Genomic DNA, 15,631 nt, shown 5'->3' on the forward strand with positions numbered 1-15,631 from the left:
CATCCTGATGACAGGTTAACGACTAGCTGTTCAATGCCCGCTGATTTACAGTAATGGCAGTGAACTCTTAGTGGTGGAGTGTGAATCTGAGGGAAGCTGTTGTTTTTCACTACTCACACAAACACACACAGTCACACTAAAAGGTCCACAGCGTGACTTACACCGAATCCGTAACAGAAGACAGATGAGCATGACAAAACATTTTTTTCCCCCTTTTTTCGCCCGCGATTACACAAAAAAAAGTCCCTCTTTCCTCCCCTCAGAATGAATGGGTTTGGTTTTGGTGGGGTCACACTCTTGTCACAATTTCCTCTCGTCTAATTTCCCCCCCCTTCCACCTTGAGCCGACGGCATAAATCAGGTCTGTGAACGGCGTTTATTGTGCTTTATAACGGTAGTTATTCTCACGCTCTGCGACGCGGCCAGGGCTCCCGACCAATAAATGTCAGTGGCGGAGTTTCCCCAGCGTGAAGAACAGAGGGCTGTGAAGAGTGTGGAGGTATTTGTCACCTCAGAGAAAAGGTCTCATATTGAAACTATCATCATTAGCGCTCACTTACCAGCAACTCAGCCTTACAGTACTACATCCTTCAGCTGGCTACCATCTTGACTGAGGGCAAGGGTTGACAGGTACTGCAGTCCAACGCTCTGCCTAATGACTTTCTACTTTCCTCCTGCCCTTTCTGTTAACTTCGCGCTCCGTCTCCTTGCCACAGCCACACCCCCCTCCTCATCTGCAAGCATGAAAAGGCTCGATAAAAACGAGGCTGTTCTGATGGATCATTTTTAATTGGAAATGAATGACATTCCTTTCAATTGTTACCTCCCACGCAGCGTTCAATATGTTCTCCTTCACACTTTTATCATGACATAGGAAACGAGATGAAGAGAACCACACAAGGCCATAAAAAAGACAAAAGAAAATGGAGGGATTATTAACGCCCATAATGCATATGTTCTCTTCCACACATTGATGTAATAGATTCCCTTGAAAGAGTTATACAATCGTCTAGTTAATTTGATATTTGGTTATGGTGCTTCATTTGATTTGAATTCCTGATATGCGTTATTCGCTCTACTAAGTATATAAAACAGCTAAATAATGTATACTATATTCTAACTACAGTATAGCATTTAAACTGCATTTAATGCTGCACAGATTACAGGTCACATGATGATGATCACCAACTCTCAATAATCTGTAATAAACTGTAAAACCATTTACAGTTTTGCAATATGTATCAGATTATGTGCGCCTTTTAAGATGCTTTATGTAGGATTTTCTCATGAATGCATTGCTGTGAAATTTTAAAACAATGACTGTTTCTCATGCTTGGGGGAAGAAAAACTACAACTTGGACAAGAATGGCTCCAATGATCAGTTTTATTTGGTTTGAGATTCTTTTCCGTCAAATTGTCGATTCGCAAGTTACAGTGCGCATCGAAAATAGCAGGGAGGGAAAATAAATGTGCCCATAGAGAGCAGCTCATTGGAGCCACATACAGTTTGTAAAGAAAGTGCTCATCTCCCTTGACTTTTCGCACCTGTTAAATACATTACAAAAATATTTAAAATACTGTACATTTGTTGATTATATTTTTGCAAAAATTATGTGAAGCTGTAAAAAAATCTTGTTTTTGGCTGAAATGCCTCAATAGCAAAATTTCATTTTTTCAATATTTCACAACACGTTTCAGTGTACTTAGACTTAGTTAGTAGGTTTTCCCCCCCCCAAAATTATTCCAGTGCTGGGGTTTCAAAGGAAATGAAAATGAAACATCTCCCTGAACTTTTGTGATGTGTGAAAATCACCCATATGTGTGTGAGTTTGTACTTTTATGAATGATCTGTATGTGTATCCCAGAGGGAGGACACAACAACCATGGAGAGCTGCACAGTAGAACACCTTTAAAGTGGCGTGACATGACCAAACATTTGTCAACAGGATAGCACACACACACACACCCACACACACACACACCCACACACACACACACACACGCACGGAGAGCCAGAGTGCTTTTTTTTTTTTACACTGCCATGGTATTTGTTTTAGCCTGTCCGCCCCTGCCTTGATGCACACTGGAATGGGTTAGAGGGATGAAAGGATGAAAAGATGGATGATAGAGCAGAGCTGGGCATTACATAAAAGCAAAAGTGCAGTCCAGGCCCACGCAGGCAGTATTGAACGGTGTTTTCAAGTCATCACTTAAAAACTGAGGGTTGGCCTGCTTAATCTCTCCCTGACACTATCTTTCTTTGTAGCTAATCTGATTGAGAGACTTCTGTGAGTCCCTCCGCTTTCCCTCCCTCCCTCCCTCCCTCTCGTCCCCAGCCTCCCTCCTTCCACCCGTGCGATGCCTGTCTGAGCAGAATGGCGCTGACAGGAAGCATGCGGTGAAAGGCCGTGTCCTGTGATTCAGCCGGCCACATAATTGAGTGACTGCTCTATCTGTGCCAAGCTCACTTTTTCTGCCTTCATCCCATTTGATGGGAGGCTAAAGGCATCTTTGCTTAGAACTTGAACCATAAACTCTTCCTAAAATGGTGCACTTTTCCTTTTTGACAGTGGCACTAAACTTACCACCCTAAAATTGAGGATTCTAATGTCATGTTTTGCAGTTTGCTCTTGCATTTGACTGCCACCCCACCATTTTTTAGGCCACAGGGTAAACACAGCAGTAAGAACATATTCTGCTGCTATCCTAAACCACTGGGTTATTATCCTAGTTGCACATCATTTGGGCCTGTCAGTGTTGCGGTTACACAACCTCCACAAGCTGTATCATCACTGATCCTTATCTAACTGATTTTATTTATTTGCCCAGCCCTGTATTTACATAGTCTGACAAATCCTGTAATCATCATACATATGTTGTGTGGTTTTATGTGGTGTCAAGAGGAAATGGGTTTTGGCCTGATCAAAAGAGCTATTTGATGTTCCTAAAGCTTTAACAGGGGATGGCAGCCGACCAAACACAGGCCCACCCACCTGTGCAGATTTACCAGAACAGAACCCGCACCTGGTAATTTACTCTTTCTCTGTCTCTCTGTCTGTCTGTCAGAGGAAGCCTTCTCCACTCAGCACGAGAGTCTGAAGGAGGAGAAAGAGTCCTTAACTAAGCTGCAGAAGGAATGCACTGCCAAGAGGTACGTGTGAACCTGTTATTAGGTATCGCTTTATCTCTGCACACACACATACACACTCCTGCACTGCATCTTATAAAGCTCACCCATCTGTTAGAAATTACTGAATGATGTGCCCCAGTGTGCTGCTCAATTGTTGGGACGAGATCATCAACGCCCCCCCCCCCCAACACACACACACACACACACGCACACACGCACACACACTTACGAAACGAGGGGATGTTTTGCGGTTGGCTGCTGCTTATTTACGTGTTCTGACCAGACTATGCAGATTGTGTTAAAGGCCCGGTCGGACTGTGTTTGCCTTGGCCCCCGGGGGCGAAGCGCGCGGTGGGTGCCAACCCCGGATATGGCCTTTGTTTGTCTGAGAAGTACCTGGCAGCCACAGAGGGTAAACCAGAGCCCCGGGAAGGCCAGCAGAGGCCAAGAGAACCAGCAAACAGGAAATGAACACCGACACTTGTGCATCTGCCTAACATCCATTCCGCGGAAATATCTATTTAGTACATTTTTTTTTGCTTTTTCGTGGAAAATGTTTTTTTTTTTTTATTATTTATCCAGGGAACTGCTATAGTGAGCATGCACAGACTTTTTCAGCCTTGCCCTGCTGAACATTTGTAGTCGTACAGTATATTCACCCTTGGGAGCGGCCCAGCACAACCTAAGGTGCCATTGGCCACTGAGGTCCCAGCACTGGAGACATTGAGGGTAAAGTGTGTTGCTCTGTTACCTTGACAGTAGTTGTTCAGGGAGGGGAGGGTTATTTCTTCACTTTAAGTACACCCGGTCTTCTACTGTAGGCCATGGAGCGACTCCACCAAGAAATTGGGGGTTAAGTGTCTTGGCAGTAGTTGTTGAGGGACTCTGAGCTTCACAGTTCAATTTCCCTGCTTAAATTTTCTTAGAATGGCTGAGTATTTGAACCAACGCCCTTCTGGTCACAAGCCAGGACCTGTAGATTACCCCACACCAACAAACATGCAGAGGAACAAAAAGTATTTGTCTGAGAGTTATTGAGAACAGACATTAAGAGGGACGGCTGTGAGAAACATGAGTTTGCGTGTTTGGGTTAGGACGACGATTTGTGAAGGACTTGCATCTCGGCTTAACCAGCCAGATAACGCAAAGCCTGCTGGAGAGAGATGAGTGATTTCTGGGAAGGGTCAGATCAGACGGTCAACACACACTAATCTCTGTCTTCTGTTGTCACTTGTACAAAGCAGCCGCAGACTGGGGAAGGGTAATGATAAGAGACTGCTGACCACATGCAAAGCCAAATAGGAAATCCAAGTGAAAGGCGAGGAGCATGGATGGAAGGGTGCATCACTTTCAATAATGATTTCCTTCCCCAAACGTCTTTTCATCCACATGAAATGATGGACTATTACCCACACTACTCCACAAGTAGTGGTTTAAAGTATTGAATGGGATATTTAAAGAGGGACACACACACACACAGGCACACACACACACCAAGAGCTGAACAAAGAAGTCAATCAGTTGAGTAGTCAACTCGTACCACTGGGCAATGCTCTGGGGAGATGTGCTGTGTTGCTCACACATATGCAGTCAAAGGAATCTATGTGTGTAAAGCTTAGAAGACTGAAGTTTCATTTACTCTTTTTAAATGCAGTTATTTATGTATTGTTTTGCAACAGCAGAGATGTATTCAAATTTTTGAATTTTGAACGCCATCTGAAACGTGGCAGGTTTCACACAGTCCAATGACTAGTTTGTTTTTAAGTTTTAAATATCAGATTGTAATGAGTAAATATGCACCATCTGTTTGTTTTTTTTAAAAGTTATTTTGCAGGGAATTTGAATACACTTTGCCCATTGTGTAAAATGGCTGGAATTGGAGAAACAAGGTCCGTGAAATTAGAAGATGAAAACAACTGGTGTTTTCATTCTATTAATCCTGCAACACTATGCAGCTGTAACCTGCCAGTTCATTGACATTAATTTCAAATGACATTAGTTCCATTTATCAAAAAGAAAAACATCCGTGTGGGGAGTAAATTTGTTCCGAATGTACTGTACCTTTCATAGTTGTTTTAGGATCTCCTGCAGATAGTTCATGCCATATTTGTTGCTCAATATTTGTCTTGTAGGCTTTCGAAACTGACAAAACAGCACTTGCAAAAGTAAACCCCCTGCACAGAAGGGCTGGGTAAAAAAAATAGATACACCAACACATCTTCTTCAGACTGACTATTTATATGCACACCTGGTGGGTGGTGGCAATCAAGCATAGAGTGAACCTGACAAGACGGCGACATACAAAATGCGTTGTTTGCTCCTTTGGTTTTATAGTCTACAACCACTATGTAGTGGCTTTTTGACACCCAACTCATCCCGTTTTAAATTTCCCAGGCATCAATACTGATTTTTCTATTGCCTATTTTGCAGCTGTGAAACCAGGAAACAAGTATGTTTTTTCAGTTTGGTCAAGGTTTGTGTAGGTGTCAGTGTAGCAATCATCTCATATTGTAGCTTCTGTGGTTCTGCTGTCATTGGCTACAATATTGTGGCCTCATTTCAGATTCAAAAACACAATGTGGTGAGAAGAGCTCTATAAACCCTGATGAGGCACCACTCATGTTCATTACTGATGACAACACTGTTACTAAACCTGAGGGACATTCAATAGGGCATTTGTTTTTTTGTAAGCGTCAGCCAGTGTTTGCTAACACATAAACGTTTCAAACACTGTTAGCCGAGAACATTCGTGTACATTAGCAAGCAGACTTGAGTTGTAGTACGACACACAGGGTTCCCACAGGTAATGAGATTTCTGGAATATCATGGCAGTTTTAGAGGTGTACTCCAGACAGGAAAAGTCAGGGAATTTGATAAATTCTCTGGAGAGGTCAGGGAATATATTGCAGGGTTTTACAAATGGGTCACTTTACAGGAATATACAAGAATTTTACAACTTGTTTGACACACTCAATACAAACCGTACTATTCAGCAGTTTAGAACTTTTCTGAGCTGAAAAACAACATTAACAAGTGACAAATATTTAAAATATTGCATTTTTTTTTTAAATTGCAATTGTGAATAAGCTGTGAATAAGCAGACCCCAGTAGTTGCCATCCAGCTTTAGTAATAGGACTGGCCGGGGGTTGAGGGACCCAGGACGATCATTTGGGACTGTCCCAGGGGGATATAAAGTGGCTGGTAATTTGGCAGTTGTCATAATTGAGTTTCTTTTACAGTTAGATTGGAGATGACTCAGCGCCGGAGCCATTAGCGCTCTCATCCAAGAAGTGCCTAGACAAACACCAGCTTGGCTAGCCTTCCTTTTAGACTGACATTAACCTGCTGTCACACCTCATTACGCTACATACATAAACTCTCTCTCTCTCCTCTCGGTTCTGTCGTTCATCTCCTCTCTTTTACGGTGCTTTAATCACCTATAAGCCTTACTGTGGGTCCCTCTCCAGCACTAACTCTCCTGTATGACTTCAGCTGCTCATTTTCTCCTTCTCTGCTACCTCCGGCTGCCCTCTTTCCTCCTTCTCCTACCCACTCGTCTCTCCTCTTTCCCTCGTTCCTCTCCCTGCCCTACCCCTCCCCATCTGCTCCACTCCTGACTGTGGCTTTTGTCTCGTTCGGCCCGGTCGGTTCAGAGAAATGTCTCACTGTGTCGTCCATGTGTCTGGCTTTGTCTCCCCAGAGAGCAGTTCCTCAAGTCCAACGCACAGCTCACCTTCCGCTGTCGTCAGCTCCTGTCAGAGCTCTCCTACATCTACCCCATCGACGTGGTGAGTTGGACCTGATGCACAACACACTGCACACAAGGCAACTGCAAAAAAATCACCCATTTACAGCATCGAGGCTTTTATAAAGACACTTTACATACAAGTTGCTGCAGATACAGTATAATGTACTGTATGCAGTAAGGCGTACTAAGGTGCCCTTCTGTATTCTACTTCGATGTTTTAGGAGAACATCCTTGTTTTATTTTAGCTTTCTGTTACATGTTACAGTCACTCAGTTCGCTGAAGAAACAGAATACTTTAAATGCCAACACCCGTGGTCAATAAGTGAATGATTTAGAGCGAGTGCCTCTTCCAGCTGCAAAGCTGGTGTTCACCCCACAGGGATTTTTGACTTGTCTGTGTCTATTTTTCCACTGTCTGATCGTTGTCTTTAATATGAAACCTCTTTATTCAAATCCTCAGGCTAATCAGTCAGATTATGTCATCTGCGGAGTCAAGCTGCCCAACTCTGAGGATTTCCAAGGTAAATGATTGTGTGTCCGCTTGTGTGGGTCTCTGTGTTTCAGGGTTGTAGGAGGACAAGCTGCGGCGAGGCATGCTGAACAAATGTTTCATCTTTGCTTTCATGCCAATATATGGTGCAGGAAAGCAGTTTTGATGGGTGGGTGAATTGAATTGCTCCCTCATTAGATTTGGCATGTGCACACTTTACTATTTTAAAGCAGATGAGGATACCACCTGTCTAGGTGGGCTGCGCAAGTAATCACAAAACACAATTTTGGCTACTATGGCAGTCAAATTCTCTGCAAATTGCAAAAGGTTACACTTTTCATCACAGAGAAAGGAGCTGCAGACAATTTCTTAAACAAGATATTGCTGTGCTTTGGAGAGTCCTTGGTCTAATAATCAAGTAGCACATCAGAGAAAATTTTCATCATTATATTTCAGCAGAGTGAATCCTAAACATGTAAAATTAACTGTTTCCACTTTCCACTTCTTACTGCCCATGCAATACTTAGCTGTAAAAATTACATTATGATTTTATTGCCAATAGGATGCAGCTCTACTTTCTGGGATGGGTTGACCACCTGCTGGCCAGTTCTGCACAATCAAAACCACTCTCTACTCACAATAAACGCTATCTCTCATCTGAGAAACGTGAGATGAGTCAGCAGTGGCTGAGCACCAATATAAACACTCCTCTATGACAAAGACACTGTTTGACACAAGGAGCCTTGTGATCACCAGAGAGTACCAGAGAGGATGAGCTGGCTGTGTGTAAAGGGCAGATTAAGTACCCTGATAGGGCTGAAAGCAACACAGTGGAAAATTTGAACATGGTCATTCAGCGACCTCGTCTGAATGGAAGCTGACTCCATTGGGCCCCTAAAGTGCCCCCTATCATCCAGGAATGCAGAAATTGCTTCCTGTGTATTTGAACTCTTGAGACTGTGAAATATATTTTTCCTTGCATCTTTTTAAGCGGTTGTTCTATGAGGACCAGAGAGAGAAGACAGACATTCTGGGAGCTACTGGTGGGATGATTTTCATTCCTCTTTATTATTTGCTGATCTTGTGTTGGCTGCTAATGGGGGAGTTGCTCAGTACAGCCACAGTGTTGTTTGCTTTTATAACTGGTTCCACTACCTTGGTGAACCAAAACCACATGGTTTCATATCAGAGAAACAAAGTGTTAGGCAACTGAAAAGTATTTTCTTTACCATGTTTGTGCGGTGGGTTAGGTTTAGGGTTAGGCTGAGGCTGTATGTGTTCTGATAAATAGGATTTGCTTTCACAGCCAGGCAGGCTTGATTCATAACTTCTCAAGAGCTTGGAGGAGTTGAGGGGGGTGAGATTGAGGGGGTAAGGTTTGGACTGCAGACCCCTCTAACACTCCCAACACTCCCACCCTTCGTCCATACCCCACATTCTCTAGCTCCCCTTCCTCACAGCTGGTGGGATGAAGCAAGCCTCTGAGTCCATAATTCAAAATACCACTCCCACTCTCCTCCGCTCCCCGCTGCCTCACTCCACCTGCTAACATCCTTTAGTGGACAGAGCGAGTACAGTACAGCGTGTATCCTTCACACCCTGTCTTTGTCCACTGCCCTGCACAGCTGACAGCCAGCCCATTTGTGTTTGCAGCGTTGACTTGTTCCCCCATGGCGGAGGCCTGTGTCTGCCCCTGCCTCCCAGTCCTGCGTAGGTGGATACCTAGCAGTGAGTAAACCACCGAGCATGTGCTGTGGCAGAAGATAAAAGGGCTAATAGAGAACGTCCTAACGCATCCACTGCTAACTACCCTCTCCTGTCTGCCCCTCCCTCTTAGTCCGGAGGCTTGTGGTTTGTGAGATGCAGAGAAGAGCTGCCATGCAATGCCAGGTAGCCATCGTTCACCACCTAACAGCACCGTCATATCCACTAGAGCTCATACAGAGGCCAAGACAATATACACAGACCTTGTATACAGATGACAGGCGTAAGAGGTGCAGAAGGATGCCCTCTACCTGCGCACTTCACCTCATCTCTGACCCCATGCTCCCATTTGTGTGGGGTCTGCCCTAGAGAGAGCTTGATCAAGTCCAGAACTGTCTGGATGGGTGTCGGAGAAAGGCTAAAAAGGCCTGTAGGGGAGGATGTTCCGCATTAGAGACCAGGGTCAGGGTTAGTGGAAGTCCTAATCTCACCAGGGGGACAAAGTGAAAATGGGTGCCGCTGCGGTGAAGTCCATAACTAAGCTCTCCCTGTCAGCTCAAACTAACAAGGTATCAACAAGTCTCCAGTTGCACCCTAAGGTGTCACTTATACTTGCATGTCCTTTACTTGACCTGGCATTCTTGTTAGTTCGAAGCAGCATCCAAGAGTACTGGAGGCCAGGAAGCTGTTTACACCAGGTGTTTAGTTGCTATGGAGTCAAAAAGGAAAAGAATGATACAATACAGGCTTTCTGTGTTGAGCAGAAAAAACGCACAGTGTGAGCCAAGCAGTCTACCACTCACTATGGTCACAGTCTATTATTTCAAAGCATTAAGATAAAAACCACTATGATTTTAAGTCTTTGCCTCAAGCGGTGTCCTGCTGCTGCTTGAGAACTTGAAACCACTTAGTGTGCTCTCTTGAAACCATTTCTCTTATTGGAAATTAGATGGCTTCTTACCCTCTCAGAAATGTACACAAAGGCATCTAGTTTTCCACCCAAAATGTGTTTGGGTTCAGAGGGGATTGTTATGTGTGATGCTTTTGCTTCTCAGGCACATTTCTGAAGCAGATGAGGTATCGCACAGCCGCCAGTGTTTCTTGGCGCGGTGTGTGCCGTGCCACTAAAAGCTGTATTTTGTATCATTTTCAAAAACACTTTCCCACATGAATGCAACTGCTCTTCTTCCTGTGAATACTTGGATATCAAATTGTCTTCTGTTTGATGTTTATAGATTTTTGTTTGGATTCACAAGATGTGAACATGGATTATGTACAGTCTATTTATTTTCTCATGTACTGAAAGGACATCCCAAACAAATCCAACATTGCAGAGGATTGCTGATTGTGTGCTTTGAAGTGTTTGATATATTAAAGTACTGACATTCGAGTGATAATACTGACTGCCGTTTTGAATTTTGATTTGCATTAGAGTGTAGACTTTGAGCTTTTGTGTGTTGATGTAGATCACCGTAAAAGGTCATTGATGGATTAACAAGCACAACGTTTCAGATCCGTTCAACAAATGTCAACTTCCTTATCGTGTATCTACCGGAACTTGTGTTTTCTTTTTGTCCCGCAGCAAAAGATGACGGGAGTGTGGCGGTCGCCCTGGGTTACACGGCGCACCTGGTCCTGATGATCTCCTGCTTCCTGCAGATCCCTCTTAGGTATCCAGTCATCCACAAAGGTTCCCGTTCCTCCATCAAGGACACCATCACTGACAGGCTCACTGAGAAGGAGAGAGAGTAAGTAGGCTGGCCCCTGGGCATAGAAACAGCAATTAACAATCAATTAATTAGGGATGTGCATAAGGCTTTTTTTTCTCACAGTCATCTATTCAGTGCATGCCAAAAATTACAAAGGCCAAAGCAGATTATGGATAAAAAGAATCACTTTTCGCTGTCTATGACAAACATGTTGGCAATGAGGGCAGAGATTCTCCTCCACTTCTGAGGCACAAATGCTCTCATGTTAGTCTGGCTAAGCCCTTCTTCTTTGCTTGTAGAGGTAGTTGGATGCTTTTTGGAGATGATTCAGGATTGTTGTCATGAAACCATCATACGACACGGAACAAGACTGGCCTTTACTTTCTCGAAGTTAGTCCACACTGGGCTTTTGTGTGGTTTAATTTCTACCGAAAAGCAGCTACCTGACGATGAGCACAAAACAACATGAGAGAGAGCACTCAAATTATTTTAACGATGGATCCTGATATTCAGATGAGGTGTGTGTGCGTGCGTGCGTGCGTGCGTGCGTGCGTGCGTGCGTGCGTGCGTGCGTGCGTGCGTGCGTGCGTGCGTGCGTGCGTGTGTGTGTGTGTGTGTGCAACCAGGTCTCACACTCTTGTTGAGTATTTTCAAGGTGAAAGTTGTGCTTGATTTGGTGAATGCTCGAAAGTGCTCAAGTCTGCTTCTGCAGTAATCAGAAATAGGTAATCGGATAATAAATTCTCTTCTTGGCTTGCAAACAAGTTATAGCCTTACAATCTCAATGCACAGGATTCTGACTTTCTCAGTGTGTTCCCCACTCCATCCTGTCTGACTTGTTGCTGGCTCCCTTGGTGTGTGTGTGTGTGTGTGTGTGTGTGTGTAAGGCAGAGTGAATGTTCTTCTCCGCAGCCTTCTCCCACAGGCCAGTTATCGGTATATAGTAGATTTGAACATAGTTGTGAGAATGCATTCAACATAATTTGCTATACAAAGTCACAAGTTATCAATGTATGGAGTAGCATACTGACTATAAAATCTTGGAACAGATTTTTGCACTTACTGGCGAAGAATAGCTGTAACATCAAAGAAGCATTTATCATCTCTTCAAACATTTCAGCTGGTATTCGTTTCCAACTCAAGATTCAAAAAAGGGATTTAACATGTGCAACATTTGTAACATTTTTAACATTAAAGTACATAAAGAAAAATTGAGAATACATGCTGAAGGTCTATTCTGTGTCATTATCACCTCTTAATGATCACCCCATTGTTTTATTTCTGCCAAGTTTATTACACTTCCAATAATCAATCAAACCAAAGGAACCACATGGAATAACTTAGTGCTGCCAGATTCCAAAGACCTGGAAGATTGTGGTTAATAAATTGTCAGCTTTGTGGCTGTTATAGATTTATTCCTTTTGAGGCCCTATATTTAAGATGTTGACACATCATCAATTCTAATATTGAACACAGAGAGTGCTACCATGTATAAAACTGTGCCCAAGCCCTAGAAAAGTTTGTCAACTGTACTAAAATCCATTTTTAGGCAGGGTGAAAATGGCCAAAAATGGTCCTAAAATCTTCAGAATGTCCTTAAAGACCTTCAGGATCCCTTGAAAAATGTAGTCAACAGAAATAAATGGTATGTGGCAGCTTTTTAAACCACAGACTGCAATTCACTTGGAATGAACAGCACGGCTGTAGCCTGTGTCTTGTTTTCATATGTGATTTTTTTTACTCTGCGCTGATGATGAATTTCACTCAAAAAATGTCTGAAATGCATATTTGTGAATGCCACTGAACATTTTTGCGCTGAAAAGTGCTAGAAACTCCTCTAAATCCTCCTTGAAAGTCCCTTAGAGGTGCTTGAATTTCAGGAAACCCTGGGAACTCTGTGTGAGATGTGTAGTGTGTGTGTGTTCGGATTCCAGTAGAGACTGCATCAGAGAGGGCTACTTGTGACCTGTCACCCATCCATTCATCCATCCATTTTCTAGCCGCTTATCGGGGTCAGGGTCGCGGTGGCAGCAGGGCAAGCAGAGCAGCCCAGATGTCCCGCCTACCACTGGCTCCCCTCAGTGTAGAGGAGCAGCGGCTCGACACTGAGGTCCTCCCGCATTGCTGAGATCCTCATCTCATCACAGAGTGAGGCCAGCCGCCCGTTCGTGGGAAACCTCATTATGACCGCTTGTCTCTGCGAGCTGTCACATCCCTCCCATTTTCACCACCAAGCTGAATAGCTTTGGACAGGAGAAGCATAATTTATGCCGCAGGATCCAGTTTTTGGTGCACTCTTAAACTCTTTATTGCCTTTGGTAACAACTGAAAGTCCCCCTTTTTTTAAATTTTTTTTTTATCTATTCAAGTGTTCAGACGGTGCTTGTTTTTAATAATGGAGCTCAGTGTGCAGACTGTAAATCACAGTGCCCACCTTGTGCCAATGTCTTTATCGTACCCTAGGGCTGTAACCACTTTTCCTCCTACATTCACAGCGTTTAGATAGGTTTTTGCTGAATGGAGTAGTATTTATGATTGAGGAATGCTACACTGACAAAAAGACCAGCAAATGATAAATGGAGAAGCTAAAACCTCACCTTGGGCTTTGTCGGGGCTGCTTGTCGTAAGTCATGAACTATACAAGCACTGTAATTACAGCACGGGCCAAAGTAATGAAATTATTATTTGTATCTGTTATGGTGTTGTAACTATGCATCAAGCTTGAATAAAACCCCCTGCTGGATTGTGATAATTGCATGCTTGGGACACATATGTACTTTCAGGTATGTGCCATCCGTGCATATTGACATTCCTCACATGACGAGACCCCCTTCGACAAGTGAGAGAGGGGAACGATGAGGAAATTGGTATAATCAGTAGTGTTACTAGCTATGGATGTGGGTGTATTTGATTGGCCCTTTGGTGTTAGAGTTATTAGTGAGGATATGTTCAAACCACCGACAGAAGAGAAAAGTATAAAGATGAAAGTCCCGTCTGTCTGGATTGCATCTTGCCACGCTACACATAAACACTCAAGCTTGTGATCTTCAGGCCTGCACACTGCGCTCACAATGCTGCCTTTGCACTATGCATGGCCTTGCCCTGTTGATATCAGCAGGACATTTCACCCCTTATGTACTACATAAGTTTTGTTTTGTGCTATTGAATAGTCAGTAAATTCTGTAATATATAATTCCCATTACATTTTCATACCGGTTGTCTTTGCAGTGCTTATTGCTTGCTTTGAGTCTGAACACACACAGGCCTTTTGAAAGCAGTTGTGTGCCTTTGTATATTGAGTGTTGGGCAGTGTGCTGTGGCTGTAAAGGAGCTGGCTAGGGATCCTTTGAAACCTGGAGTAGGCTCATTATAGTAAATTATTGAAATTGCGAAGAGAGGAGATCCAGGCCACATGGCCATGTTAAATCGGGTCATAATAACAGGGCTCCAGACCAATAAGCCTCACCAGGCCTTTGCTTCGAATCTGACCTTTTAATGTTCTAACCTGACCTGCATGTGGACTAGCGTGACACACATTTGCTGACCTCTATAAGGGTGAACAAGTCCAGTGTTTATATCTCTCTTTTCCATATTCTCAGTCAAACACATGCGTACTGCTCATCCTCAGTCGAGGCACAAGGGAAGACATGTAAATAAGCACTGACACTTCCACATCCACATATGTCATACATTAGAAGACAAACAGCCGGATGGGAAGTGTGTGTGTGTGTGTGTGTGTGTGTGTGTGCATGCGTGCGTGTGTGAGAGAGGGAAAGGGAGAGAGACGCTATCGGACAGTACTGTGATTGAACGCCCATCTCTCTCTGTGCGAGTGATGATGTCATGACAGCAGCTGGAGAGGCTCACCGGGGGTCAGCTTGCGCTCCCGCGTGGCTGAAGGCCTGACTGCACCGTACGCATTCCCAGGCCCGCCGCGCAGGATATTTACACGAGGGTCCATCAGAAAAAATAAACCTGCAGGGTGTGCGGCTGTCGGACAGAGAGGCTCTACGATCCGGCCCCGCGTCGCCCTCAGGTGTCCCTGAGCAGGGCCAAACGCTCCGACAACCTTTCACCCCTGCCCCCCTCTACATGTTTATGACTCCCGAGGCCCCAGCGGGCAGCAGACGTGCAGCCAAATGATGTGTGGGAAGATGGAAAGCAACTAGCCGGCGCTCTGAAAGTGTACAAAAAAGCGGCGATTAAAGTGTCGGAAAGAGGCAGCCAATGGTGATAAGTGAGGTGGCACCTGACCAGTGCCTCAAAGCGTGGCAGGATTAGCAAGCAGTCAGTCGATCATATAGGAATGCATATAGGAAAGGAACCTTATGGTTTTTTTTTGCTTTTCTTTTTTTGAGTTGCATGTTGCGCTGTAGCCCTCTGTGAAACGGTAATAGTCCTAACCAAGCTTCTCCTTTTACCTAGTTTTGCAATGTGCTCTGGTTGACTCCACATGCCATAGATGCATCTCCGTGAGATAAAGCTCGGCATCCCCATTCTACGGCTCTACTACTTGATGTGGATCCAAATTGTGGTATTAAAACACTTCACCCTGTCACTCCTATACAAAGTGAAATCCCTCACATTTCCATACTCTTAAGAGCCAGCAAAGTTTAGGTATAGTTGAGCAAGAAACTACATTTCCTACCCCCAGGATGAAGAGTTTTTTTAGGAGCTTGTTAATTGGAGTGTAGCAAGCATCAGTCCTTCAGCGTGGTGCGAGGAATATGAATGCGTCTGACCTTTTGAGTGCGGCTAATACCGCTGTATTCCTTTCCACATCGTGGTGAACTTGTGGGTTAGGATAATGACTGCCTCATTTCATATGGCCAGCTATTTTGCCACAGTA

At 44.1% G+C, this 15,631-nt stretch overlaps 1 protein-coding gene across 3 annotated transcripts in view; it reads left to right on the forward strand.

Moving 5' to 3' along the window:
* Positions 1-15,631, forward strand: part of uvrag (UV radiation resistance associated gene) — an 83,300-nt gene that overhangs the window by 25,018 nt on the left and 42,651 nt on the right. For all 3 annotated transcript variants that reach the window (XM_071518686.1, XM_071518702.1, XM_071518695.1), the window contains exons 9-12: positions 3,067-3,151; positions 6,832-6,919; positions 7,340-7,400; positions 10,656-10,821. In XM_071518686.1, the coding sequence (XP_071374787.1) occupies positions 3,067-3,151; positions 6,832-6,919; positions 7,340-7,400; positions 10,656-10,821 (400 nt within the window). The remainder of the gene's footprint in view (positions 1-3,066; positions 3,152-6,831; positions 6,920-7,339; positions 7,401-10,655; positions 10,822-15,631) is intronic.

The sequence above is a fragment of the Centroberyx affinis genome, unplaced genomic scaffold, assembly GCF_046629955.1.
Source record: "Centroberyx affinis isolate AG114_WGS23_722 - 3 ecotype Tasmania unplaced genomic scaffold, CSIRO-AGI_Caff_v1 ptg000051l_1, whole genome shotgun sequence".
NCBI classification, from domain to species: Eukaryota; Metazoa; Chordata; class Actinopteri; order Beryciformes; family Berycidae; genus Centroberyx; species Centroberyx affinis.